The 26,746-nt window shown below is 45.4% G+C and overlaps 1 protein-coding gene across 4 annotated transcripts in view; it reads left to right on the plus strand.

Annotated features, from left to right (window-relative positions):
* Positions 1-26,746, plus strand: part of COL14A1 (collagen type XIV alpha 1 chain) — a 699,289-nt gene that overhangs the window by 600,821 nt on the left and 71,722 nt on the right. For all 4 annotated transcript variants that reach the window (XM_069621559.1, XM_069621558.1, XM_069621560.1 and 1 more), the window contains 3 exons: positions 11,491-11,544; positions 12,218-12,271; positions 14,690-14,743. In XM_069621559.1, the coding sequence (XP_069477660.1) occupies positions 11,491-11,544; positions 12,218-12,271; positions 14,690-14,743 (162 nt within the window). The remainder of the gene's footprint in view (positions 1-11,490; positions 11,545-12,217; positions 12,272-14,689; positions 14,744-26,746) is intronic.

Consider the following 26,746-nt stretch of genomic DNA (forward strand, 5'->3'; position numbering starts at 1 on the left):
CATGGGGAGGCACCTGTCTACATAGAATTTGAAATTGAAACCTAGCCATTGCTGTGAGTCTGGGTGGACCGGAAGCAATCTGAAAGCAGATTCGATGTCCAGTTTGGCCATCAGGGCGTTCGTGCCGCATTCCTGTATGAGTCTTACCGCTTCTTGAAAGTGTGTGTACGATACCGCTGATTCCGTGTGCGGAAATCCGTCATTTAGTGATCGCCTTTGGGATGGGATAGATGATGAATTAGCCTCATTTACCCATGCTCTTTTTTGGGGGACCAGACCTAGCAGTGATATTATGTAATCTTTGAGGGGCATGCGGTCTCAAGGTCCCGCGATTCTGCCTAGTAGTAATTCCTTCTCAATTTTGCTTTCGACCATTTGTGGGTTGTCCCAGGCTGACTTTAGGTTGTTTGGGACATTCAGTGACCCGCTGCCCTTCAAGGGGATGACAAAACCCTGGGTGAAACCTTGCCAGATTGTTTCACTGGTTTCTTTGTCTGGGTAATTCATGAGAGCCTCTCTAAAATTGTCTGGATTGATGGGTGAGCAGCCAAGGGTTAGATAAAGGGTTGGCGAGATGCAGTTGATGTTATTCTTTTGTATTTTTGGCTGGTAGTTTGGTGCAGTTAGTCGCTGCATGGTCACCATTGCAGTTCATGCAAGTGTGCTTGTACCAGCATTCTTTTCCACTTGTGCACTGGTTTTTCCCAAAGCTTTTACAAGGGGTGTTGGCTTTCTGAGAATGGTTTTTGTTCTGCCTGTGGGTATTAGATTTAGCCCCCCATGGCTGGTTCTTCCGAAAGGGCTGCTGTCCTTTTTTGTGGTTTTCATTGTCGGGGGGCCTCGGGCCCTGTGAGTTTTTGTTATTTTTGTGGTTTAACTGCACGGTCTCTTCTTCTGAAGGAGGCTCTGCGTTTAACATGTATAAGTCATTCTGTACCTCGTCCCATTCTATTGATGGCCTCTCTGACATGCTTCTCCTGAATCTAATGTCTTATGCTAGCCAGGATTTCCCTTTTTGAGCAACTTTAATTTTTCTTCATAGATAGTTGCCAAAATGGCGAAAGCCTGTAGCCAGTTGTCCCAATTCTGTTCTACCTGGGCGTTTTGGCTATGGCTTTCTCTTCTATCTTTTTGGGATCCCTAAAAGCATCTATCCCTTTGCGTTGGGCTTCTATCAGTGAATAAATCTCACTGAACTCTTTCACCCATATGGTGATTGTTTGGTCAATGTTCCATGATAAACACCTTTTGTATCTGTTCAATATTTCTGCTTGAAAAGATTTAAGTTTTTGATCCAATTGGGAACTACTAATCATTACTGTGTCCGGTGGGTTGTTGATGCTTCCTCCTGACAGTCCTGGGGTATTTGTATTGGGGACTGAACATGCTTTTAAAGCACCCATTGTGTCAGGAGCTGTCGTTGTTGGCGCAGTTACAACTGTGACGGCTGATGTTGGTGTTGTTGGCACCTTTGCTATTGGTGTTGCTGGCAATGGTGGTGCTGTAGCTGTTGTTGGTGGGAGGGTGCTAACTGTGATGCCTGGTACTACTGGTAAGATGGGGTCTGCCTGCCTGGACTCGGCTGTGGGAGGTGTTTGTTTGCCCCTAATTTCTAGCAATAATTGCTGCATCTCATTCATGTTCTCGTACAATTTAGACAGTTTTTGTTACCTTTTCCCATGCCTTCTGCAGACTTCCTTTTCTTTGCCGGTGTCGTCTTGTCCTCATGCCTGGTTGGTATGGGGACCCCTTCTTTTGGTAAGCCGTACATATTTTCTCGGACCCAGAGCCAGCCGTAGTACTCTGCTGCTTCCATGGCTGCAAGCAAGTGGGGTGATTTTGGTTTCTGTGCCGGTGCTGGAGGTTCCCGTGATTTTCGCTTGTGACCCATGTCTTTTAGGTCTGCAAAGCTGAAAAAGACACAGATGTCTGTGTCTGTGCGCTTTGTCTGTTTTTCCTCCGCGCTCGTTCGTGCCGGGCTTGGATCCTGCTTCTACCGCGTTCTCCCCGGTAGGTGTCCTCTGTTTCAGCGCGATTTCTCGCTGCTCGCCTGGAGTTTATGAACAGGACAATGTTCAAAGGGGGGAGAAAAGACGCTGTGTAAGCAGTGAACTTTTGAAGATTGCTAAAGAAGCAAAGTGTGGAAGTGAACAGTGAACCTCCTGTCAGTTTGGGTCCCCGTTCAGGGTCCACAAACAGATTGTGTTTTCTTAGAGCATTCTGCTCTTATTTATAAGTCTTTGATGTGTATAGTAGTGGGGGCTGTGCGCCAGCCCCCGGCCGGATAGCCGACATGTCTCGCCCCCTGAGGAGGGGGCAGGTCTTTGAACCTGGGCCCTGCGTGCCTGTTGGTTTTCGGTAGGTCCTTAGCACCTTGTTGTTTGGAGGAAGGGCGAAGCGCATGTTCGCACCACACCCTTCCTCGGCATTGTGTGACAGAGACAGCGTGTCTCTGCACTTGCGGGGGAGAAGAGCAGGGGTGGGGGCGGGAGCTGCCCCTCTCCTAGCCTGCCGAATGGTAACATCATTTACTCTGCCTTGACTTGGGCGACCCTGCGTCAATGCCCAAAAGCACAGACGGTTATGTTTTCAATCCATCATGGAATCACTCCTGATCACACGTTTTTATCGCCGCTCAGCCTTTATTGTAGTTTCACACTTTGAGGCTCCATCAGTCTTCGTTGCTCCTGACGTAGAACAAGTCGGGGGTTTGGGTTCATGGCAATGATGCATGTGCAGAATATTTCATATCATTCTGATCTACAAAGAGGGATCTTGAAATAGTGCGTAGCAGTTTTGGAATGGAGTTTCGTTCTCGTGTATCCTAGAGTGTGTGAACCAATCATCCCCACAAGTCCAGTTAATTAATCAGTGCACGGCAAGTACATTTTTTTTTTGGATATCTTGTTGAAATTTCTTTTGGACTTTTTCGGAGTTGCACCAAATGTGAGTAAAATAACTTTTTAACATCAAGTAAATTAATTTACCTAAAGATGTGTGTAGCGATGAAGCATCACATTCATCACCCCATCAGGGTCTACCTATAAACAAGGGTGTCTTTCGGACTGTGCTTCTCTTGACCTGTTCTCATTTCATTTCAATGCTTTATTTTGACCTAAAATGCCGTAAAAGCAGCACAGTTAACATCACACCTCCGTTCATACAGTCATTGAGATAGTTAAAACACATTCAATTAAAATACATTATAAAATCCATTACAGCTGCATTCAAAATGTACACAATATCCATAGCAGTTAGCTTTCTGTGGTGGGAGTAACCTAGTTGCACAAGTTAAATTCCTTATGCCCACCTTCTAAAATCAACATACTGCCACCCAAACACAACTCTATGCAATGTGCATCATCCAATGGATTGAATTCTGGGCATGCCCGCCTGTCTCTTCAAAAAAGGCTGCCACACAGAATACCCTTTTCTCTCTTAACCTCCAGTCTCACTCAAGATATTTACAAGTTGAATGGACTGCTAAAACATCACTAGAATTAGTATATACTGACCTGGGCTCGAGGGTCGTGCAAATTCCACGAATCCTAAATGGAGGCCTTAAATAAGATTTCCTTGGCCTCCGGTTAACAGGACATATCAAAAGGTTTCACTAGAACAATCGCAAAGTGGAATTCACTGTGATACATTATTAATTTGTTATGCAGACTAGCAATCAGATCCCAATATGAAATGTCATTTACAATGCTCTTTCGTATTTTCGATTCACGTAACCTACCTACTCCTCGTATCCCTGGTTCAAATTCACATTCCGATACTGGATCAAAAAATATTTTCCAAAGACTGATGTTGATCCCGTTGGAAGGCAGACAGGAAGTACATTTTTACCAGGACAACAGACTCATCCATGGCAGGCTGTAAGAGAAACACAATGAGTCACTGGACCGAGTATCGTCACCACGACGGCACACTAAGCCTCCACCGAGAAAAGTGCTTGTTACCGCAGAAACAGCTAGGCTAACTAGGGTGCTCCATTTCCAAAGAAGGAGTACATCTGAAAGGGAGCTGGGTAAAGAGCAACATCACAAGCCAGTAGTCACAGGACCGAGATCAGCTGAAGTCATTCAAGGGGATGGCAGAGTACTACGTGCAATTCGTCAAAGTCTATTCAACTACCACCGTGAGTATGAGAGCACACTTACGAAAAGGAGCTTACTCGCCATGGTCGGATGCATGCAAGAATGCTTTCACGAAAGTCATGGGAGCGATATTGGATACACCATGCCTGTGTGCCTTCGACACCGAATTACAAACAATAGTGTCTATTGATGCAACAACGTACGGACTGGCGGCGGCCCTCATCCATAGCACAGTGGCGATTATGAGGGACATAGCCTTTGATGCAATGTCTCTCAAAGACTCAGAGAGGCACTTTTCAGTGATTGGAGGGAAGTATTAGCCGGTACTTATTCAGCCACTCATTTTCAAACATATCTGTGGAGAAGGCCTTTTAGGCTGCAAACAGACTGCAAACCTTTAGTCAACATTGGACTTTTACTCTCTTTGCATTGACTTCCTCTTGAGGCCAGGATTGCCTTTAAATTGCTATTTATTACTTATAAAGCAATCCATTGGCAAATCCTCAGCTATTTGGCCAAAAAGTAAAACATTTCAGGGGGCTCAAGAGACCGAAGAAGTCGAGCTCCTGTGTCTGGAAGTCCGTAAATGTACGTCTTTGTCAGGAGCAGCAGTATCAGCTTGGAATGTTTTACCTAGGGACCACCGACTGTCCACTGACAACCTGAAATCCAGAAACAACTTTAAAACCTGGTTGCGGCAAGCTGTTTTTTAATGAGTTAACAGTGACTCTGTACCTGGGTGATACTTCTAGGGCTTTAAATGGAATGAGTTTATATAATTTTCAGATTTGTATTTATGTTTGAATCGTGTTTATATTCAATATATGTGAAATTGTACAGCACTCCAATGGATTTGTGCCTGGTCTGCGCTATAGAAGAATCTAAATAAATAAATAAACATACTGGTACCCAATGGTGTAGGGGACCTCATGCCAAGGCAAGCTGGGTTGTACCCAAAATTACAGGAGTTTAATATCATAGTAGAATGTATCCCGGCTGGCAGAACACGCTGATGTACAGGTGGTCCCGGCCACTCATAGCCTCCAGCGGTAATGCACTGTATCGCCAAGGATAAAGCCTGGTTGCGAGCATCGGAGATGTACTGGAACACACATGAGGAGCTATATCAAGAGAAACCTGGAAGTGTTGGGTGGAAGGTGATGCACTCCTGGGAACAGTGATGAAGTTCGTGAGAACTTGTGTGTGTGGCCATCTGACAGAAACATCTTCCATAAGATTCAACCATTCAGCCAAATAATGAGAGAGACCCACAGCAATGGGAATGAGCTGCTCAGATCAGGCTGGTAAATCCCGCATGAACAAGAATCATGCAAATCAGCTAGGGAAAATCCCTCATGAAAGAAGGTTGAGGTAACATAATTGGTGGCATGGATCAAGAAGTAGGCCAACTGGTTGAACGTTGCCCAGTCTATCACGGGAGTGACAAATGGCTATCTACCAGGATAGCTCCACTACAGAACGTGGAGTGGGAAGGTGAAGTATGGAAGGAAGTAGCTGTCAACTTTATCAGCCCAAGGTACAACATCGCGCATGGAGTGAGGTTTGCAATTGTGCTCACAGACTATGCATCCAAGTGGGCCGAAGTGAACTTCATAGAGCACAGTATCACCACAGATAACATTTCCTTCTTCACAGAGGTATTCAGCTGAAAGGAAGAGTGGACAGCGGCAGTCAATTATGCAGCTCTATCTCAGACAGCAAGGAATTGAGCACATAAGGGTGGTTCTAGATTATCTCACATTACTGGACTAACTCCATTTTTGGTTTTGGCGATTTGGTGGCATTAGCCACCTAATCGCTAAACCATTGGTACTGTAAATGTAAAAATAAAAAAGGAAAAATGGGAGTTCGGGAGCAGTGTATGGTATTGGCATGGCAACTTGCTGATGCTTTGCTATGAAATGGCTGAAGCACCAGCCGGGCTTTGACCCTCTCGCTCGCATCTGCAGGCCTGCTGCTGTTGCGGGGGACCGGTGCGCGCTACCAAAGTAGGAGAAAAATGACTGCACGAAACTAGATGCACATCCGATCTTTATTTGTATGCACCAATGCTTTTTGTCAGATGAACTCCTGTCGGACTATGTTTAAAGTCTGAGCGGAGTGATCTGTTGGCAGATGGAGACTGAGGCAGCCAGGCAGGCCTCTGATTTATGAGGCAGGTGAGCTAGTTGTTAGACGGCAGTGCGTCCTCCATGCTGGCAAAGTCCTAAACAGGTCCACAGCAGTGATTTATTTGCCAGAGAGGAACTGGCTTCCTAGAAGCTGGCTAAGTGTGGCACAGAAGACACATAGACCTGCAGACACCTGGCGAAGCTTCAGTCCACTTTTTTGTCTTTGCGTAGCACAGTTTTGCTGCCTGTTTCTGACCCGAAGCACCTTCCTTGTCCGCTCTCTGTGTCATTCTCTATGCCTGTTTCAGCCACTACCCATGACTGTCTCTCTGTCTCTTCCTTTCACTATGTCTCATCCTCCTCCCACCCCCACCTCTGCCCACCACCCCTTTGACTGTTCTGTGCAGTACCAGCTCAGGTCCTTCCCCCTGTCATCTTACATCACACACGGGGTGGCTGGACAACTTGAAATCACATTTGACACACATAATGTGACCCAGCAGTCACACTTCTGTAATATGATGCACAGGTATGCCTCTAGGAGGGCGGATGCTGAAACTCCTGTCCCGTGATTATTTATGAGACAGGTTTGTGGCGCTTGAAAGCAGTGCTGACAGCTCCTCCTTATCTCTGTGACACATGCGAGATATGTAGCCAGCCCTAGCTTGGTATCCCACATAGCCATGCAGTTTTTGCATTTCAATCTTGTCTTTACAATGTGAAAAGTGAAACTACAAGTCCCGGAATGCAAAGGGCAGCAAACCAAATGAACACTTCTACATTCTTGGGGGAGTCTTTTTTGGGAAAATCCCATAGGTGGTTGCGGTTCATGAAGTCCAATTAAATCCGAAACCCAGCTAGGACCAATCATATGCCATTACATCTTATTTTAAAATTGTAATTGAATTACACATAAAGCTAAAAGAGAGAGAGGGAAATGGGGCTCTGAACTGAGATGATCTGGTTGGCATAGCAACCAGCAATGCCACGCCTGCATTCCACTCTCTATGCCCAACCACCCATCCTACTCCCACCCACCCTACCTCCTCTCTCTGGCCCCACCCACCCTGCCCCCACTCTCCCTACTCTCTTGACCCCCACCCTACCCCACTCTCTCTACTGCCAGCCACCCAGCCACCCTACTCCCAGTCTTTTGACCCACACCCAGCCACCCTACTGCCAGTCTTTTGACCAAAACCCACCCACCCTAACCCCAGTCTTTTGACCCCCATCAACCCACCCTTGTGCTTGTAGATGTTCTTGGTGCTCGACAGGGTCGAGTCAGTTTCAGGGCGCTTTGCAGCTTCTGCAACAGAGTTGACGATGGGAGACAGCTGCGGGTATCAGGCGGCAGGCAGTTCGGCAAGCGAGGCTGGAGGAACGGCTACAGGGTGGCCTTCATGGTGGCTCAGGGTCAGGAATTGTCTCAGTGCTAGTCGGCGGGTCTGAAGCTCTGGTTGAGGCGTCTTGGGCGGCGTTGGTGACTGCGGTGTAACAACAGTCAGAGGTGCAATTGGTTGCAGCTCGAGGGGCTCAAATGGCTCGAAAATGTCCTTTAAAGTGAGGCTGGTTGATGCTTGTCGATGCACTCCTCCTAGCTTCTTCACTGGGCTTGTGTTGTCCTTTAAGGTGGACGGCCCAAAGCTTAGAAGAGTGTTGCAGGCACTGGCCTTATATGTGTTTGGTTCAGAGACTCTCTGGCACTTCCCACCTAGGGAGCTTGCTTGCAGAGCGTAGCAGGGCACACTGTGATTGCCAGGTATCGGTTCTGGAGCTACTGGAGGATCTTCTGGATTCAATATCTCCCTCTCTTCCCTGGGAGATGTTTAGGGGAGGGATCTTGCTTCCCTCTTTGGAAATCCTGGCCTTTATTCACTGGCGGAAGCTCTAAGGCAGACTGATCCAAATGAGTTCTTCTAGTTGCTCCATGCAAAGTCTTCGGATGATCCTCCAAAAGAGGGGCGTGGCCCTTTTTTAGAGCCAAATTGTCCCCAGTGATTGGTGTAGGCTAAGCCTACCTTAATGAACCAATCCTGGGTCCTCACTAACAATGTCCTGCATGCATGGGGTCATAACCAGAGTGCTATGCATCAGAGAAGGCAAAGGGGTGAAAACATGTGATAGTAAGCCCTACCCATCTTCCTGTCTGTTGTGGATCTAAGGGTCTCTCTGGTTAATTGAGCTCTCTGTGGTTCCTAATTAAAGTGGCCCGTCTCCCTTGAAGCTGCAGCGGAAAAAGACATTTGGTCTTCGCCAAACCACATACTCGTACCTTCTGAATGGCGTCCCCTTATGGAATGACTACTGTAAATAGATAGTTCCAGACATGACAGGTCACTGCCCTTGATACTGAGAGGTGGCAACTGGCTTCAGGTTGAAACAGCGCATATCAAAGGTTGTTGGGGTTTTCCTGTCCATTGTTAGTCCAGCAACCAGGCCTCTGTGGGCCTGTTTGAATTAACTCTGATTAGTATGCAAGGTTGACACCAGCATGTAACAAAGGAAAGGGCAGATCCATGGATCCTTTGTAAGTTAATTAGGCTGGCCTTGGCAGGAGGAAGGTTTTGCCTTCCCACTTCTGAGATGCCTTGATGTACTCTTGGCAGTCATATTCCAACTAAATATGACAGGGTGGAATACACCTGTAGGCTGTGTCCACCCAGAGTACACAGGTCTATGTGTATGTCATGCTGTGAGCATAGGAAAATGTGGATTAGGCCCACACATTTCCCAGAGGTTCATGTACCATCATTCCATTTCTTTGAAAATATCAATAAATCCCAGGCGAGCGCACACCCACCGTGCAGATGGTCAAATTTCTCACAGTATTAAAAGTGGAACAAATGACAAAGATCCCTATCAGACATTTGCTAAATTATCCTGTGACCCCCAATCACTCCCAAAGAAAGGCATGCACCCTCAAATATAGAGATGTATGGCACTATGACTGTGACATGTCCAAAGACCCAATAACAATGCCCTCAAGGTATGGTTGCAGGAATGTACTTTGGGAAAGTGACAGTCCTCAAGACAAGGATGGGGCTTGAGACAAGGATATGACATAGGATAAGGCTGGACCTTCAAACACTTACGCGCCTCCACTGAGGTATGGATTAAAGAGCAGGGATAGGTCTCTGATCATTGGCTTCTCTAGGAACAGGGATGGCGTTAGAAAAGAAATTAGCTGAAAGAAGTGACTGACCTCAGGACAGTTATGAGCCTTTTGGCATAAATATGGCGATCATAGCAATAAGGGCCAAAATGAAGAGAAGCACTTCACCTACTAACTTTCAATGCATTGTGCTGCTAAAAATCTTACATGCCAGCCCATCGCACACACAGTATTAAAGGGGTTTCATGAATGAAAATGAAATATTGATTGCAGGTGAGGTACAGAACCTGTCATCAACACGCAATGTTTCTTCCTTTGGCCTATGAAGATTCTGGTTGGTGTGCAAAGAAAATCTTAAATATATTCTGGAATTTTAGATAGTTAACCATTGTGGTCCATCAATATGCAATTTGTAATATATTGTCTGTCATCAAAAATGTATGTAACTAAGGAACAAAATTACTCTGATTATTTCTTGATGAGAATGTGGACTAGTCTCATTACGAGTTTGGTTGTCGTGGTAAATCACTGAGTATTTTGGAAACCCAGATGTTTTACCACTCTGCCAAACTTTGAGTTTCATAAATGAAGCTTTTCATTTTAGCAGGCTTTCAGTTGGAGGTAATTAACTCCACTTGAAAGCAGTACTGCATGCAGTATTACCCATGAAGTTAACTCACTAGCATCTACAACAGCTTTCACCTGTAGACTCATCCGAGCCTGCAGACCATTTCTCTCTGAAACTAGTTGCATTACCTTTGCCAACGCACTCATAATACCGAGACTGGGTTATTATAATGCCTTGTATTCAGGAGCTAACAAATACATCACTGACAAAATCCAAAGATTGCAAAATAATGCCCTAAGAGCAGCCCTGAATATCCTAACAGAGAGCACGTATCCAAATTCAGAAGAGATGCCCACTGGTTAAAAATAAACAACAGTATCCTCCTTAATACAGTCTCACTCAAGTCCAAATGCCTGAACAACCTGGCACCACCATATCTCTCAGAAAGAACAAATAAGAGACTCACTACACGCCCCATGAGATCCGCCAATGCCCACACTCTGGAGATCCCTAGATTCAAATGTACCACAGCTGGTGGCGCCAGTTTCCCGGTCAAAGCAGCACAATCCTGGAACGCACTACCCTTAGATCTTAGACTGGAACAACCCTACACTAAATTTAGACTTAACCTTCTGAACTGGCTACGATCAAATGACTCCTAACTCGCTCTGTCCTGTACTAAGACTGCACCTGCTACCGGATACTGGTGATGCCTACCACACTCAATGTACTTGCTATCCACTGCATTATTCGACTGTAATATGTAATATGAAATATGTGACCACAGGTTCCCAACCACGTATTGTAACCGGGAAGTGGCAGTAAATGTATATTTCCTGTATGTATGTAACTAACCTGCTCTGTAACTAAGCTTAAGCCTACTTGTCCTGTTTGCGCCCAGCTACCCAAGGGTTTGGTGTGCACTACCAAATAAATAAAGAAAGAAACAAACAAACAATACCGCATGTCCCCAATGGAGTCTTGCATGACTCTAAATCATGCAGACTCTTCGAGTGAGCGCTTGCTTTCCCCATGCCATCGTAAACGAGTTTGGTGGCATTTCCTGCAGAGAGGAGTCCCTTTGCTCATATCATGTGTGTAAAAGATCTCTGTGCAGTAATGTTGCCGATCAGGCTACAGCTGCGGAGCATGACTATAGTAACAAATCACAGCAGGTGAATGCCAGTAAATGGCATGCAGTGGTGGTTTCAGGTGAATGCCAGAAAACGGCATGCAATGGTGGTTGCAGGTGAATGCCAGAAAGCGGCATGCAGTGGTGGTTTCAGGTGAATGCCAGAAAGCGGCATGCAGTGGTGGTTGCAGGTGAATGCCAGAAAGCGGAATGCAGTGGTGGGCGCAGGTGAATGCCAGAAAGCGGCATGCAGTGGTGGTTGCAGGTGAATGCCAGAAAGCGGCATGCAGTGGTTGTTGCAGGTGAATGCCACTTGTGAATGCCAGAAAGCGGCATGCAGTGGTGGTTGCAGGTGAATGCCAGGCAGTGACATGCAGTAGTGGTTGCAGGTGAATGCTAGACAGCAGCATGCAGTGGTGATTAACTGTGCAATTCTCTTTTGGCAGGGAACGTCAGGAGAAAAGGGAGACAAAGGAGATCTGGGTCTTCCAGGCCAACAGGTATTTCACTGTAGATTTGCTTTCATCTTCCAGTCGCCCGTTGATGTTAGAGCTATTGTTATTTGTATGGAAACACGCCGTAATTATTATATACAGGCTCACTGGGGCAGAACACCCCCTCCTGTCTTGCTTGTGGGCTCGCCTCAAGGGCGGATGTTGTTATTATTGTGAAGGGCATGCATCGTTAGTCGACAGTTAAGCCTGTATGATATCAATAGCAGTAAATATAGAAATAGCAGGAATCCATGTAAGAGAATATGCATGTGCAACAATACAGGTGCATTCCACGATGCATTATAGCTGCAGGGTAAAGTGCGGAGGGGGTGGCTTCATGTTTGGCAGCTTGCTAGGACATGCATACTAGCAGGCCTGGCTGTCCCTACTGAGCTCTCAAGTTACTCTTTCCATGTGTGAGTAGGTCCTCTGGTGTTGGGTTCCCTTAGCATTCTGGGACTTTCAGTCCTAATTTTAAAATGGGAACAGTGGAACTACAAATCCCAGAATGTATAGAAAACCAGACCTGAATAACCTACTTACGCATGGCATGCGGAAACCTCAGACCTCTGCTTCACCATGACTGTAGCAACACTGAGCATGCGCAGGAGCCATTCAGAAAGCACCTCTTGCTATGCAGAGGAAATCCTAAAGCATAATCTTCTTTTGTTGTGCCCAGGGTGTCCCAGGAGGATCGGGAGCACCAGGACGTGAAGGAACACAAGGTCCCAGGGTAAGAAAGCACTTTCTTTTTAGCTTTCTGAGTCAAAGGACTGAGAGGGTTGTGAGTTCACAAGAAGATGCATGGGCGTAATTATAGGGGGGGCCAGGGGTGTTTGTCCTACCCAACTTTCATGGCACACCATTTTGTCCCCATTCATTTGGCTGGGGCACCTTTCCTTCAGATGTCATGTCCCCCCCAACATTTTCAGCAAAGTTACTCCACTGAGAAGATGGCTTTTTCTGGGTCATCAGCATGGTCTGCGGGGAGGATTAGGGTATTTCATTTCATTCTAATGCAGACTCAGGCCTGGGACTGGCATTTAAGGCAACACAAGTGAAACGAGGATGTTTGACGCTAAACAACATGCTAATTGCTAAACAACATGCTAATTTAAGTCGACGAATATTGTCAGAAAGGAAATATGCGAGCTGTAATGCTAAACACTTTCAGATTCGGCTGAAATATAGTCTTTTGTTGCCACTTTCATAATAACAATCTAGACCAGTAACAGTGAGAGTACATCATTCGCGTCAGGTGAAAGTGTTCACAGTTATTGGGCATGGGCTCCATTTTGTTAGAAGAGAGGGGCATGGTTCAAAGACTCAGAAGCGGTCAGTTCAGGCTCCAGCCATATCAAAGGGGTACAGTCCACCAGGTTTGGAAAGGAGGAAGTGTTGGCAATTCCATGCCCTATAAGACCCCTCGGTTTGCACCCTCATTGCTGGACTAGAGTTTATGTTCAGTTACCAACAGGTCAAATTCAACATTCAACTTCAGACAAGGACATGCTGCCATTTTAGGTAGTAAGTGCATTATGGCTACCAAAATAGTCACGGTGGCGTGTCTATAATAGTGATAGAAAGTGTGACATGTCTAGATAGTCGTGTAGTGTGCCTACACTATAAATGGGTTCTTTAGTATATCTACATTCTTATTTTGCTATATCAAAATTACCAGGGTAGTTTGTCTACCACATATTTATATATATAAACAATGGCCTGTGTCTGGATGCTCATTCTATTTTGGCTAAGTAGCCAGCGTAGTATGCCTACAATAAAGACACAATAGTCTCATAGTGACGTTCCTAAGAAGTCAGCGTGTCTACAGTATAGATAGTATACTGCCTATATCTACATACTCAATGTGGCATGGCCAAATAGCGTGGCATGTGCAGTATATCTGCACTGTAGATAGCCACTGTACTATTTTTAGATTCTCACTGTAGTATTCCTAAGCAACCAGTCTAGTATACTAACCAGCTGAAGTAATATATTTACAATGTAGATAGAAACTGCAGCCTTGCTAGATACTCAACGCACAATGCCTAAACAGCCAGTGTTGTATCTCTACAATGTACATAGTAGTGCATTATATCTTGTTACTTGGTGTAGTATGCCCACATCACCAGCGTAGAACATCTGTAGTATAGCTAGCATAGCATACTACCATCAAATTAATGATTGTAGTTGGTCTAGAGAGAGTTATATAATATGAGCATAACCCATACAGTCATTGGGGCTCATTACACAGTAGGCGGTAAGCGATTACCGGCACTGGTAAGGGCACCGGTGCCGGTAATCCCTTACCGGCCTACTGCGAGGTCCCTTTATCGGGTCCCTCCCCTAACGCCTGGTTTTACCAGGCGTTATGGAAGGGACCCACTAAGGGACTTCAGAGCTAATAACGGTACCGTAAATTGCGGGAACGTTATTAGCTCCTTCCCCATTCCCATTGAGCCCTATTGAGGCTCAAATGGGAATGGCGAATCGTTCCCGGAATGGTGACTTACCGGGTCCTCCAAGGTCGGAATGACTCGGTAAGTCCCTATTCCGGGAACACGGACCCGGAATGCGGTAAGTGGGAAGCAATGGCGCTAATAGCGCCATGGCTACCGCCTACCGTGTAATGAGGCCCATTGTGTTGGAAGTCTATAATACACTTGGGCATTGTAGTATGCACATATAAACATGATAAAATGTGCACAATGTAAGGTGAGTGTCATATGACCATGTAAGTGTGCAATACAGAAATCCATTGACATTGAGCTATTTGTGTAATAAGCGAACATAGTCATTGCTGTATATCTCATGAGTCAGTGTAGTCTTATCTGGTTGTTCTGTGTAGTATGTCTATGTAGTAAGTTTGGTATGTCTAGAACTCTTATAAAATGTAGTTAGTAAGCTATTCTGTTTCTGGGCCAGCAATGAGCTGCTAACCTTAATGTTCAGCCCCGCTCATAGATGAGGGATAGCGTTCAGAAGCCGCTTCTCAGAACTTTCTTTCCAGCGGCCTAGCAACGAGGAAGGCATGCATCTGCGCCTGTACAGACACGCCTCTGCTCTGCAAAACATAGTTTACAGCTCTAAATACTTTAGAACCTCTTTTCCGTGCTGACATGTGACTTGTGCAACCTCTCTTCACATGCAGGGCATTCCTGGAAAGGATGGAAGCAATGGGCCGCCAGGTCCTCCTGGACCAATGGTAAGAAATGATTCGTGTGTCTGTAGCATCCATTTCCCTCGTGCAGCCGTGCCTTAGAGATAGTGCAGCTCTGCACACGTAATGACTTAACAAACACATGCAGGCAGCGTGTTGCACCAGAACAGTTTCAACTGCACAAAGCCGAGAGTTGTTGTTTCATGTGTTTGTCAACATTATTCCTATGAGAAGCTACTTACTGGAAAAGTTGGGGGCTTCCAACAAGTGGGGAGCACTGCTGCTCATACAGCCCCTCGCTTAACGTTACAAAGACACAAATCCAGCTACAGGAAACTGCACACTCCTCTGATCCCCAGGTCACTGTCCACCATCTATAGACACCCCCCCAGCCCCCCCCCCCGGCTCCGTGCTCAGAGGTGGGGAACACGGGGAGCATCTTCGGAGCTGAACTCATGTTCATAACAAGGTCTCCAAGAGGACCTTCCATCCCTTCCTCATCCTTTGTGTAACCCTCAGACCTCTGCTACCAGAAGCCATTGGCCCGGTCCTTACAGTTGCCTTTCCATGCAATACTGTTGTGATGTGCGTACAGGGACCTCCCCTCCAGAATACTGGCCAAACCTCGGCGACTTCTGAATCACGCAACCAGCCTCAATCCCTGCTTCAGGTGGAAGGACCATATTACACTGATGTAAAGAGTCTACACAACGTCCGGGAATACAAAACCTTCCTCCCAGTTCACAAAGTGTGTCCTGGCTGTGCAACGAGCTGCATATCCAAGCAGAGGCTAGTTTGACAAGCAACTCAAAGTCCCGGTCCAGCTTTACTCAACAGACTCTGTTCAGGCATGGATATGGTCCGGAGACTTATTCCCTCAGACCCTTCATCAAGACTCTGCTTAAATCTGGGTTCGAACACCACACTCCTCCACCCTTTGACACGCAACTCAAAGTCCCGGTCCAGCCTTCCTACACAGACGCTGTTCAGGCATGGGTATGGTCCGGATCCTTTTTCCCTCAGACCCTTCATCAAGACTCTGCTTAAATCTGGGTTCCAACACCACACTCCTCCACCCTTTGACACGCAACTCAAAGTCCCGGTCCAGCCTTCCTACACAGATGCTGTTCAGGCATGGGTATGGTCCGGATCCTTATTCCCTCAGGCCCTTCATCAAGACTCTGCTTAAATCTGGGTTCCAACACCACACTCCTCCACCCTTTGACATGCAACTCAAAGTCCCGGTCCAGCCTTCCTACACAGATGCTGTTCAGGCATGGGTATGGTCCGGATCCTTATTCCCTCAGGCCCTTCATCAAGACTCTGCTTAAATCTGGGTTCCAACACCACACTCCTCCACCCTTTGACACGCAACTCAAAGTCCCGGTCCAGCCTTCCTACACAGACGCTGTTCAGGCATGGGTATGGTCCGGATCCTTATTCCCTCAGGCCATTCATCAGGACTCTGCTTAAATCTGGGTTCCAACACCACACTCCTCCACCCTTTGACACGCAACTCAAAGTCCCGGTCCAGCCTTCCTACACTGACGCTGTTCAGGCATGGGTATGGTCCGGATCCTTATTCCCTCAGGCCCTTCATCAAGACTCTGCTTAAACCTGTGTACCAACACCACACTCCTCCACCCTTTGACACGCAACTCAAAGTCCCGGTCCAGCCTTCCTACACAGACGCTGTTCAGGCATGGGTATGGTCCGGATCCTTATTCCCTCAGGCCCTTCATCAAGACTCTGCTTAAATCTGGGTTCCAACACCACACTCCTCCACCCTTTGACACGCAACTCAAAGTCCCGGTCCAGCCTTCCTACACAGACGCTGTTCAGGCATGGGTATGGTCCGGATCCTTATTCCCTCAGACCCTTCATCAGGACTCTGCTTAAATCTGGGTTCCAACACCACGCTCCTCTGCCCTCTCCGCCCCAGCACATGAAAGGGCTCCAACACAGTCATCCAGGCAGTCTGATCGCTGTACAAGGGCAACAATCAAAATACGTGTATCCCTTATGACAGCTGCTGCAAGCACACACTATGGGCCACAGTCCATAAATTGCACTGATGACGGGCAGTTTATCACCAATATTTGCACAGATCAAAAAGTGAAAAATGTGGTTCTGGCACGCATCGATAAGTGCAGATGCCCTTCCTCGCTGGTCACTCAAAGTTGAATGCACTTGTATGTCTGTGAAAATGTCTTTTTAACCCTACTGCCCGTCATCTGGGCAGAATCTACCAACAGCCAGGCTCAAGTACCGTCACTGTTGCCCTTATGTGGTCCTGGCCCACTTGTTTTCAAGCATCTTCACTGGTTGGCTTAAAGGTTCTAGATGAAGTACCAGGAAGATGTAGCTGTTTGCATAACAGCTACACAGTCCAGGATCCCGGAAACTCAACTTTGAGCACTTCAAGTCAACATCAAATCTGCAGCCCGGCCTTGTACATCCCCCACTCTGTGCTGTTACTTTCCTGCAGTATGTGCACCCCTCCCTCGAACCCCAAAATACTCTTACTGGAGGACTCCCTGCTTCAGAGGAAACTTCTCATTGTGTTAGATGAGTTTGCAATGGTTTGGTTCCCTTTCCTCGCCATTTACTGTTCTGAGCTGTGATAACCATAAAATGATGCCGGTCAAAACTCAGAGTTTAATGAGCGTTTAATGGGCGGTGTATGGGGGGGGGACACTACAGCGAAAATGGAGGCCATAGCTTTGAGGAAGTCCTTTGATTAATAATATTAATATTTCATTCTTAAATACGGCTTCGCGGCAAATTCCTGCAACTCTTAAGCTCTTTAAAATTAAGTGTTATCGTTATCCAACCAATGGAATCGTGGCCAGTCTTTTGACTTAGGAAGGATGAAGGGGTTTGAGCAAATGCCCTGCAGCTTGAACACAGGCGTGGTGAGATTATAGCTCGCCAAGCTACCTGGCTGACCTACGGGAGGTCTCACCCAAGTCCAGCTATCAACTCCCTGTTCAGAATCATCCCATCCTCCCACAGGACAAAGACAGAGTTTCTCCCACGACAGTGTTCTTTATTTCAGACCCCTGATGGTATTCACTGTTCCTTCGTGCTTTCTCCAGATCTACCACCCGCCAAGCCCCTATCCCCTTTCCACCGTCTTTGGTTCCCTAGTTACATGAGATAACTGGGTAAGTTCAGGCATCGGAAGGGCAGCGAAGTTTCTAACAAATCTTAATGCAATTGCCGCTGTGTATCACTATGACCTGCACCGCCTTAAGGTTGAAGCAAAGGCATCCTAAACAGTCAATAACTGGTGACAGATATGTTGCTCATCATTAAAATCTACATATACACTCATGCATGTATTATTTTGCTGCACGTGCTTTTCCTAACTTAGCCTTCACTAATGTCCATAAACCTACATGATGCCTTTCTACCTCCAGTGTGTTGGTGGTTAGGAGATGCACACAGAATTCTAGGGACGCTGTTGACCAGGAAGACACATTGATCTGGTTCTATGTCTACTGGGAAGAGCGTCACAGGACAATTCCACATGTGATCCCGGAAAGTTGAGGGCCTTTTGCATTAGCGTTGCAGGCCGATCGCCATTGGCTGTGGTGCTTCCATACAACTCTTTCCAGCAAACGGAGACTTCAGGATGCCTGCCGTGGTCAGTCCGGGACATTAGAGACAAACCGCGCGCGGAGATGGGGCAATCCACCATATAGACCATGAATAATGGCGCTCTGGTAGCAATTGCCACCATATTTTATAGATCACCATTGAGCCAAAATACTAACAGCAACAATGTTACTGGTCTAAAACATGATACATCATCAGAAAACTGAAGACATAAAACTAGTTTGCATATGGAATGCTCTTATGTCAGACGTGTTTATATGAGCTCGTATTTCATTAGCAACACAGCATTGTAAAAGGGCGGGATCTGTTCCAAAACATCATCAGTGCGTTTGACGTCCAACGCGAACTATGCAGGTATCAGGTAATATTATCTCCACCAATAATATCGCCATATATATGGTCGTGGGGTAAGGCCATACGTAATATTATTAGTGGGGGTAATTTATGGAGTTATTGGGAGCAGGGGTTGCGGGGGGGTCCCCCGCTCCATTAACAAAATTATGAGGGTTGCTGGGGTGTCCCCCGCAGGTTCCATGGCTTAATATCCCCGCAAAAATTTAATTTGGCGATATTTTTGTATGCCGATATTTTTGCAGGGATATTAACACATGGAACCACTAAGCATAGACCATTGCATCGGGAAAAGAGCGCACGGCATACCGGGATTGGAGGAGTGAGCATAAGTCATTTGGTGTCTATGTGGCATCCGAGGCTAGTCTAAATAGTGTAGCGTGCCAGATGTGCACTCGTGCATTCGTGTCCACGGCCCATGAATGCTCATCCTCCCGAGCCTGGAGTCATGGGAAGGTTTGCACTGGGATTTCCAGACAGGGCTCGGCAAGTGACGAGGCCTAAGGCCTTTGCACGTTGCACCTCCTTTGATAATAAACCTGGAATGCACGTAGGTCAGTGCTGGGATCCCAGGTACAACGCTTTCCTTCGATCGCTTGAATTTTGTGATGGCAGCCGGTCAAAGGGAGTCCAAGATGGGAATCTTCTCTGTCCATTCCATCTACGGACTAAACGTTCAGCCCAACTTCACTGAAGAAACTTCGTCAACGTGGTCTAGGGCTTCCTGTCTGTCAATCCACAGACAGGTGCCTAGAGGCGACAGAGGCCACAGCACACGTCTATAAATCTCCCACACGCTCCCTCACCTCAAGGTGAACCCAATACTGCGACACGCTAACGATCTACAGGTTGGGTTTTGTTTTTTTTTACTAGCGGCATGTTATGTGATATCAATGAAACGTGTGGTTAATATGGAAAACAGAAGCCTGGCGTGGATCTACGTTCAGCCGGCCGCCCTTGGTAGCAGAGCTGTGGTAGCTCCAAATGACGCATCCGCGCCCGAGCCCGCGCCGGTCGCACCGCGGAAAATAAGATGGGCAATTGGCAGGTATTATGAGAAGGGCTGAATGATCAGCCTAACACCCTATACGACAAGAATGGAAATAATTGTCTGATATGTTCCTCAAAGGGGCAAGCTTCTTTACAACCCTGGTGCCCACAGCACCACATTACATCAAAGGCAGATGATCTCCCTGCTTACCTAAACTCAAACTGACTGCCAACCCCCAGGCCCTCCTGCCAACCCTCACCTTCATTCCTGACCATTCTTTCTGTGCATCTGCCCCCAGCTCATACCTTGCGCCCAATAATGTTTTGAGAATCTGGCCCCTGGTATTTAAAAACACCGTCTGTTTTACCACTCTGCCAAATCACCAGTTACCGTACCAAAACATTTTTCCATCTAATTTTGCATGGAGGAGATTCCCCCCACACAAAAGCATTACTGTATGCGATATTACCAATGTGGTTTTATCGTAGGCGTTAATACCGCTTGTCCCCATTGAGAAATAATAGAAGGGTCCACAAATCGCCACATGCGGTAATGCTGAATAAGAATGTGTAATGGGGCCCTGGATATCCACCGGGCAGGTTGATAGGCATCCCAGAGGGGCCGGCCAGCTCTTATCTGCTGCCCATCTCTGTACCTGCGTGTCCCGGGGCGGCAGTGAGCGGGATTCCAGGCCCTTGAGATATTCCGGCTTCAGATATTTGCAATTCTTTCTGCCTCCTGTAGACCTTCCCGTGCCAGCTGCTTTGCTCATGCACCTGCAAGAATTACATTTTTTCAGCTTTTTGAGGTTTCATGAAGCCGGATACGCTTCTCTGTGCGTTTCACAAACAATCATGAAACCCTCTCCCAGGAAACATAATCTACTGCACCACTGGGCCTTTTCCATTCTAATGCTACGGTTGTATGCCACCATCCAGAGCGGATATTTCCCAGCAATCCCTTTTGACCAATCACTGTTGTCGAAGGTTCGAATTTACATCTTCATGTATCAGGAACTTTGCTTTTAGCTTTGTGTTTGCTGAGATAATGGATTGCGCGAATCTGCTTTCCGACATATGTAGCACAGGGTCGCCCTGGTATTTGTGGGACCCTGGGCGGCAAAAGATGTGTGGGCCCCGCTTACTTGCATGAATAGTAACGTTAGTGATGTTACAAAATATGATGTCAAAGAATGAGTCTTTAATACGCAAAAGTATCATGGGAAGTAAATACTCTGCCATGAGTAAGGCAGGAGACAAACTATGACGTACAGTGTATGAATTGCCACTGTGGCAAAGTAGTGAAGCTTGTTTTGAAGTGGCAAACAGTGGCAAACAGTGTGAGCTGAATACCTTGTAGAGGCTTCTAATTTTGGTAGATAAGGCATAATAAGATAAAAGCATGTGCCCGGGAGCACACACTATGGTTAACTGGCGAAGCCGGGATTTGAGATCAGCCTGCAAATCAGGCACTTGAACACATCTCTTCCCAATGTAATTGGTAGAAATATTGTTTGCAAAAGGTCTTTTTGAAAACACGATCTGACTGCGAGGCCATTGCAAAATATGGTGATAGTGTTTTGCTAACTGAAGGTAACTGCTGTTTTGCACAAGTTCCACTATTGTTTTATTTGTATTGTGTATATATTTGGCCATATTGTCAAAACTAGCAATATGCTTTCGTTTCAGAAGCCACACATAAGAATTATTTTGACTGTCAAAACAAATAAACTCCAAGGAGGTCATGTCAGGGCAAGGTTTGGGCTAGGGGTAGACAGGGCAGGTTGGGTCTACTGCAGGATTGCCTTATAGTGCAATATAGCCTATTTACCTGGGAGGTCTTGAGGCTGTGAAAGAAAGCAATTTCGAAAGTCTTGAAATGTTAACAAAAACGAAGGGGGCTTAAGTCATACAAAAATTGGGGGGCTCAATAATATACAAATCGGAGCTGAGTACACAGGGGCAGAGCCTGCAGTTGCACCCGCTCTCCTTGAAAAACGTGGCCACGAGTGTCCCTTTGCCCCTGTGGAGATTCTATGTGGTGACCAAAACCGAAAATCATTAGTATAGTGGGAATCGAATTAATATCCTGAAATGTTTGTGGGAAAACTATCCTAAAAGTATAATTTTTCTCCAGGAAACAATGTCAATTTCCCCCCTATGTTTGGAGGGTTTTTACACCATCTCTATGGATGCGATCAAGGGCCCCCAGGGCCGGCCAAGGGGAGGGCTCGCTGTGGCCTTTGATTTAAACCTAAAAATGTGGTACTGAGAAATACACACAATAAATGAGGTGTGTGTTAGCAGTCAAAGGGGCTCATTACAAGTATGGCAGTGCAGGAACAAATTGGTGGTAATGGAATTACTATCACTGTTTCCGCACCACCATACTACGAGTATGGCTCTGGAGTGGGCAATTTGCCCCCAGCAACCTCCCACTTTCTGCTTAAAATTGGCAAAATTGGTGGAATTACTGTGGCGGTAATTCCACTGGTGGGAATTCCTCCAAAAATGCCCCATCAAGTCCAAAGAACTGTCAAAAAATAAGGATTAACTCCTTCAGTGGCACCTGTAATCCAGTGGTAATTCCACCAGACCAAGTGGCAGTAAGGGTAATTCCATTGGGCGGTATTTTAGATGCCCTATTTCATGTATTACTTATTAATCTATATTGAAACCTAACATCACAGACTGTCCACTCTATTCTGGTTGACCTGAAAGAAATTATTTAAAATTGTTTGGGAAAGGGCCTCCCCAATACTATTTTAATTGGTGGAGACTTCAGTTTCTTTTGTGCTGTGGGGCTTTGTGGGGGGCAAGGTGGAAGGATGTTTGGTGGGTAGTATTCACACTAGGGCTTTCCCACTAAGCGGTGAAGACACCCTCCTACTAAATGGGAATACAATGTATGCGATCAAACAAAGGAAGGTCACTATCTATTAGTACAAACATGTGCCCTTACTAACAAACAGGGACTCTAGTTATCAACCTCTAAACAAATATAAGGAGATAACCTAGTAGTCACAAAAGATGTTTACTTGTTAAAACACATGATCATTTTATTCTTTCATCAAAACGCAAGTATAACCACCTGCTAGTTCATATGAAAACATTAAAAGAATATACACAATTCATTGTAATACAATAAACAATCTACAAAAAACAAATACAGAATCAAATATCAATAAGTCAATCCTACACAGTGATGGTTTGACTACAACTAGTTTTTCACTATGTCTATATTAGCCTGACTTATGTAAGTTTCTGTCCTGAATTGATGGTATTAGCGGGACATTCCTCAGGGGCGAAAATGTGTAGAACATATGTTGCTTGTAGGTGGCATGGGAGAATTCCCTCTAGTTGTTATTTATGGTATTCAACAGAATCCCTGAAAGGGTCTGCTTAGTTGTATCATCAGACCAAGGAAACAACTCCAAATGTTTCTTAGTCATGCTCTCGTGATTGGTAACTCCCACTATAATGACTGCCTATCACAACACTCAATAGTAGTTGAAATGGCTTCAAGGGGTGACTGGTTCTGCAACCCTGCATCAATGGCTTAGAGTCTCAGTAGAGTCTTTAAGGCCACCCATGCCTTATCAGAGACTATTCCTTTCCTAATTAATTTTTCTTTTATCTTCTTTTCAGAGGATGGATACTATTCTCCCAAAACAGCGTATTAAAACCTCAGCTTGTAGGACTATATGTTCACGGCCATCACATCCATGTTTGGTGGCCCTTTTACTAGGGTAAACAGTGGAACGAGTTCTTGAAAGTTTGGAATTTCCATCCTTTATCACTTAAGGATTGGTCCCTCGAAAATGATAACGTGGCCTGGCACAGAGGAAGTGTGTCTTCTTGGATCGATGGCATTCTGGTTTCTTCGGACTTGGAGCCCCATTGTTACCCTTTAGATAGTGGAAATTTAGTTTACAGCGATCACCATCCTTTATCAATTACACTTAATATCCTGACACAAAAGAAAGAAACCCAGATGCTGTTGGTAGCTACTTCATGTGACAGAGGGGCACTCTTGTTAAAACAGATTAAATTGTTGTGCTATGAATTTGCCAAGGAGATTAGGGGTCTATTATTAATTTGTGAAAATAGAAATGTGCATGCTCTTTTCTCAGCTGTCAAGTTTAACTACACCATTTTATGCTGCTTAAAAAGTCTACAGGGCAGGGGCAGGTTCTCAATTATCGAAAGCACGTCCATACCTTTGACCCTCGGGTGAATTCAGCAAAAAAAACGAAAAAAGGAAGCAATTAAGACACCTAGCTACCAGGATAAACTTAGATCTGTAAACTCACCTTTCTATTAGATGTTGTATCCTAAAAAGATATAGGAATTGTATGAAGTTCTGAAATACAACCTTCATATGAAAGATAGTCAAGCCACACTAAATTTGCTATGTAATAACAATAATGCGCATTTTTGGGAGATGACAAATAATGCTCAGGGTAATACCCGTGTACTCGAGGACCTAAAGACCTCTGACGGGCTCATGGGATCAGGGCTGGCCCTCGAATACCTTAAGACAAAGTATCTGCACCTCAAGGAGGTTGGGGTGCAGGATTCACATACTTCAACACAATTCAATAAGGACCACTCAAATGGATCAGCACAGAGACTGTTAAGTTCATAAGGGTTTATTCACCATAGTTTGACACAGTGCATACCTAACACAGTGACCAAGTTCCCTGCCTCCAAGAGAACTCCCCCCCCAGCATTACACAGACACATTTATAGAAAAATGGGAGGGAGCAAAGTGCCCCCACCTTTCTCTGCACGGTCTTAGACAGCTATATTGTCAAACATTAGCTCATTGGCAATTAAATTAAATTGGACGAAACCCTCCAAAAATGAAATACACTCTGGCATGCATATCTGTCTTTTCCTCCGGTGTTCTGCTCAAATTATCGTTGTGCAGCTGGATTCCTTCAGATAAGGGTTTCAACCAGGCTCCCTTTAATCTGGTTTCTGTCCATTCGTCAACCTTTTGAAGGCATGATTGTCCCTGAATGTCTCAACTTTTAAAATGATCTCATCACTGCATACTTTGAGCACTCCTTAGTTCCCTCTGTTCAAGCCACATTAAGTTGCATGCATTTTCACTAAAGACAATTTTAGCCTGAATGAGTTTATGTCTGTGTACAGAATATCTCATTGTCCATTCTGTGCTTTGCCACCTTTCTACAACATGGTAATGCCATTTTTGACATTATAACACAATGCCTTTGAACTCTAGTATGTTGCATCATTATAGAAACCCATTTTTGCATAATTGTCACCACATAAGTCCCTTTGAATTTCTCTGATTAGGTTTAAGTGTGGGGGGTGGGAGGGGTCTCCACTTCATTCAGCTGTTGATTCAACCTATACATATAGGTTGGGACTGTCATTACACTCCCCCGTCTTTAAAGTTCAGTTGTTTTAATGAGGAATATACTAACGTATTGTCGTACTAAAACAAACATATGTGTGTCAACTCCTTCCATGTAAGCCCTATTTCCTGTAACTGTGTGCCTTTAATCTAACTGTATGCCTTGGACTATTCACAGCCATTTTTTTTTCCTTCTTCATCACATAAGGTTCAGTGTTTTCCCCAGAGTGTCTCTCTTTCAAAAGAGTTCATGGTTCAATGAGTCCACCAGAGGGGATGGTTTGGCATGGGGTACAGGGTTGGGGGAGTCCTTTTGCAGACATAATTCAGCGTCTGGCTTTCACTGGGTTCCTCTACGACCTTCCTCTCTCATCACGCGGTTCAATGTCAATATCCCAAGACATACAGGTCTCTCGACGTATGAGTTTCTTTTGTAAATAACCGGGTCTCTACTTATCTAACACATTTCCTTAAAAACCTCTTTTCACATTGGCTATTATTACTTATTCCCTAGAATTGAGACATTCCCCCTTATTTGACACCCCTGCCTCCTAGACAAGCTACAAAGCATTTCCTTTTAAACATTTCCCTTTGTGGGTCATTTTCACACCATAACTAAAATACCCCCCATTCCTAGCACTGTGTCAGCTGGCTTAGACAATGATTTTTGTTTACAATACCACATTATGTCCATCATGAGACACATTCTCCCTTCCGGGTGCCACATGCAACCCTAAGGAGACAAAACAATTAAAGAAAGATGTCGTCTTCTTTTCTGGTCTTCTAGGCACATCCGTAGTAGATGACAGGAACGTCCTTGGGGATCCCCGTCGTCTGTAGAAAGACAAGAAATAAGGAAAATGTCATTTGGGCATTTGCAAGGGGTCAGGTTTTCTTCCGGACTTTAAGCCTCTTTTCTCCCTTTCTGTTATCAAAAATACTCTCTGGGTAATTCTCCCCTATTCATTGGTGCACATAAATGATTAATTCCCAAACCACCCCACGGGGATACTTAGTTTTGCTGGGTTCTTTGCTCAGCTTAGCTGTATTCTTCCAGGTTAGCAGTAAATTCTTCCTGGTTAGTAGTAAATTCTTCCTCAGCTCAGCAGCCATTCTTCCTGGTTAGCTGCACATACTTCCTCAGCTCAGCAGACATTCTTCCTATTCTTTTTTCCGTTAGTTGAACCATGGTCTCTGCTTGTGCTTTATGTTCATACTAGGGAGATAAAACAGAGGCGTTTCGCTGCACACCGGCCCTGTCTAACTTGATCTAGCCTACCCCTGTTTTCTAAAACTATGGCACCAATTCTAACTATGTGCCTCCACCTTTATTGTTCCCGTTATTGTTTGCCTACTCTAATGCTTGCATACCTCTATCATAGCACTATTTTTGACATTATGAACATAAAAATAATTACTCACCTTCAATTTTACTTCTGTTTTCTGAGGTGGTCTGAATGGCCATGCTGTTTATCTATTTATCTACTCTTTCCACACCTGATAATACCTATCTTGGGAAAACAGCTAACTTGTGAAGTATGTCTCTTGCTACCTTTTCCTGTTACTCACCTGGATCCTCTTACCTTCAGTGTTGATCAATTGCGTATGCACACCCTTTTAGCGTGAACTAGTACTTACCTTTTCTCTTTTCTCCCTAATTTAAGGCCATGCAGACAATTTCTTGTGTTACCACGCAAGAG

Source organism: Ambystoma mexicanum, chromosome 5q (assembly GCF_040938575.1).
Source record: "Ambystoma mexicanum isolate Mex_15411 chromosome 5q, UKY_AmexF1_1, whole genome shotgun sequence".
Lineage (NCBI taxonomy): Eukaryota > Metazoa > Chordata > Amphibia > Caudata > Ambystomatidae > Ambystoma > Ambystoma mexicanum.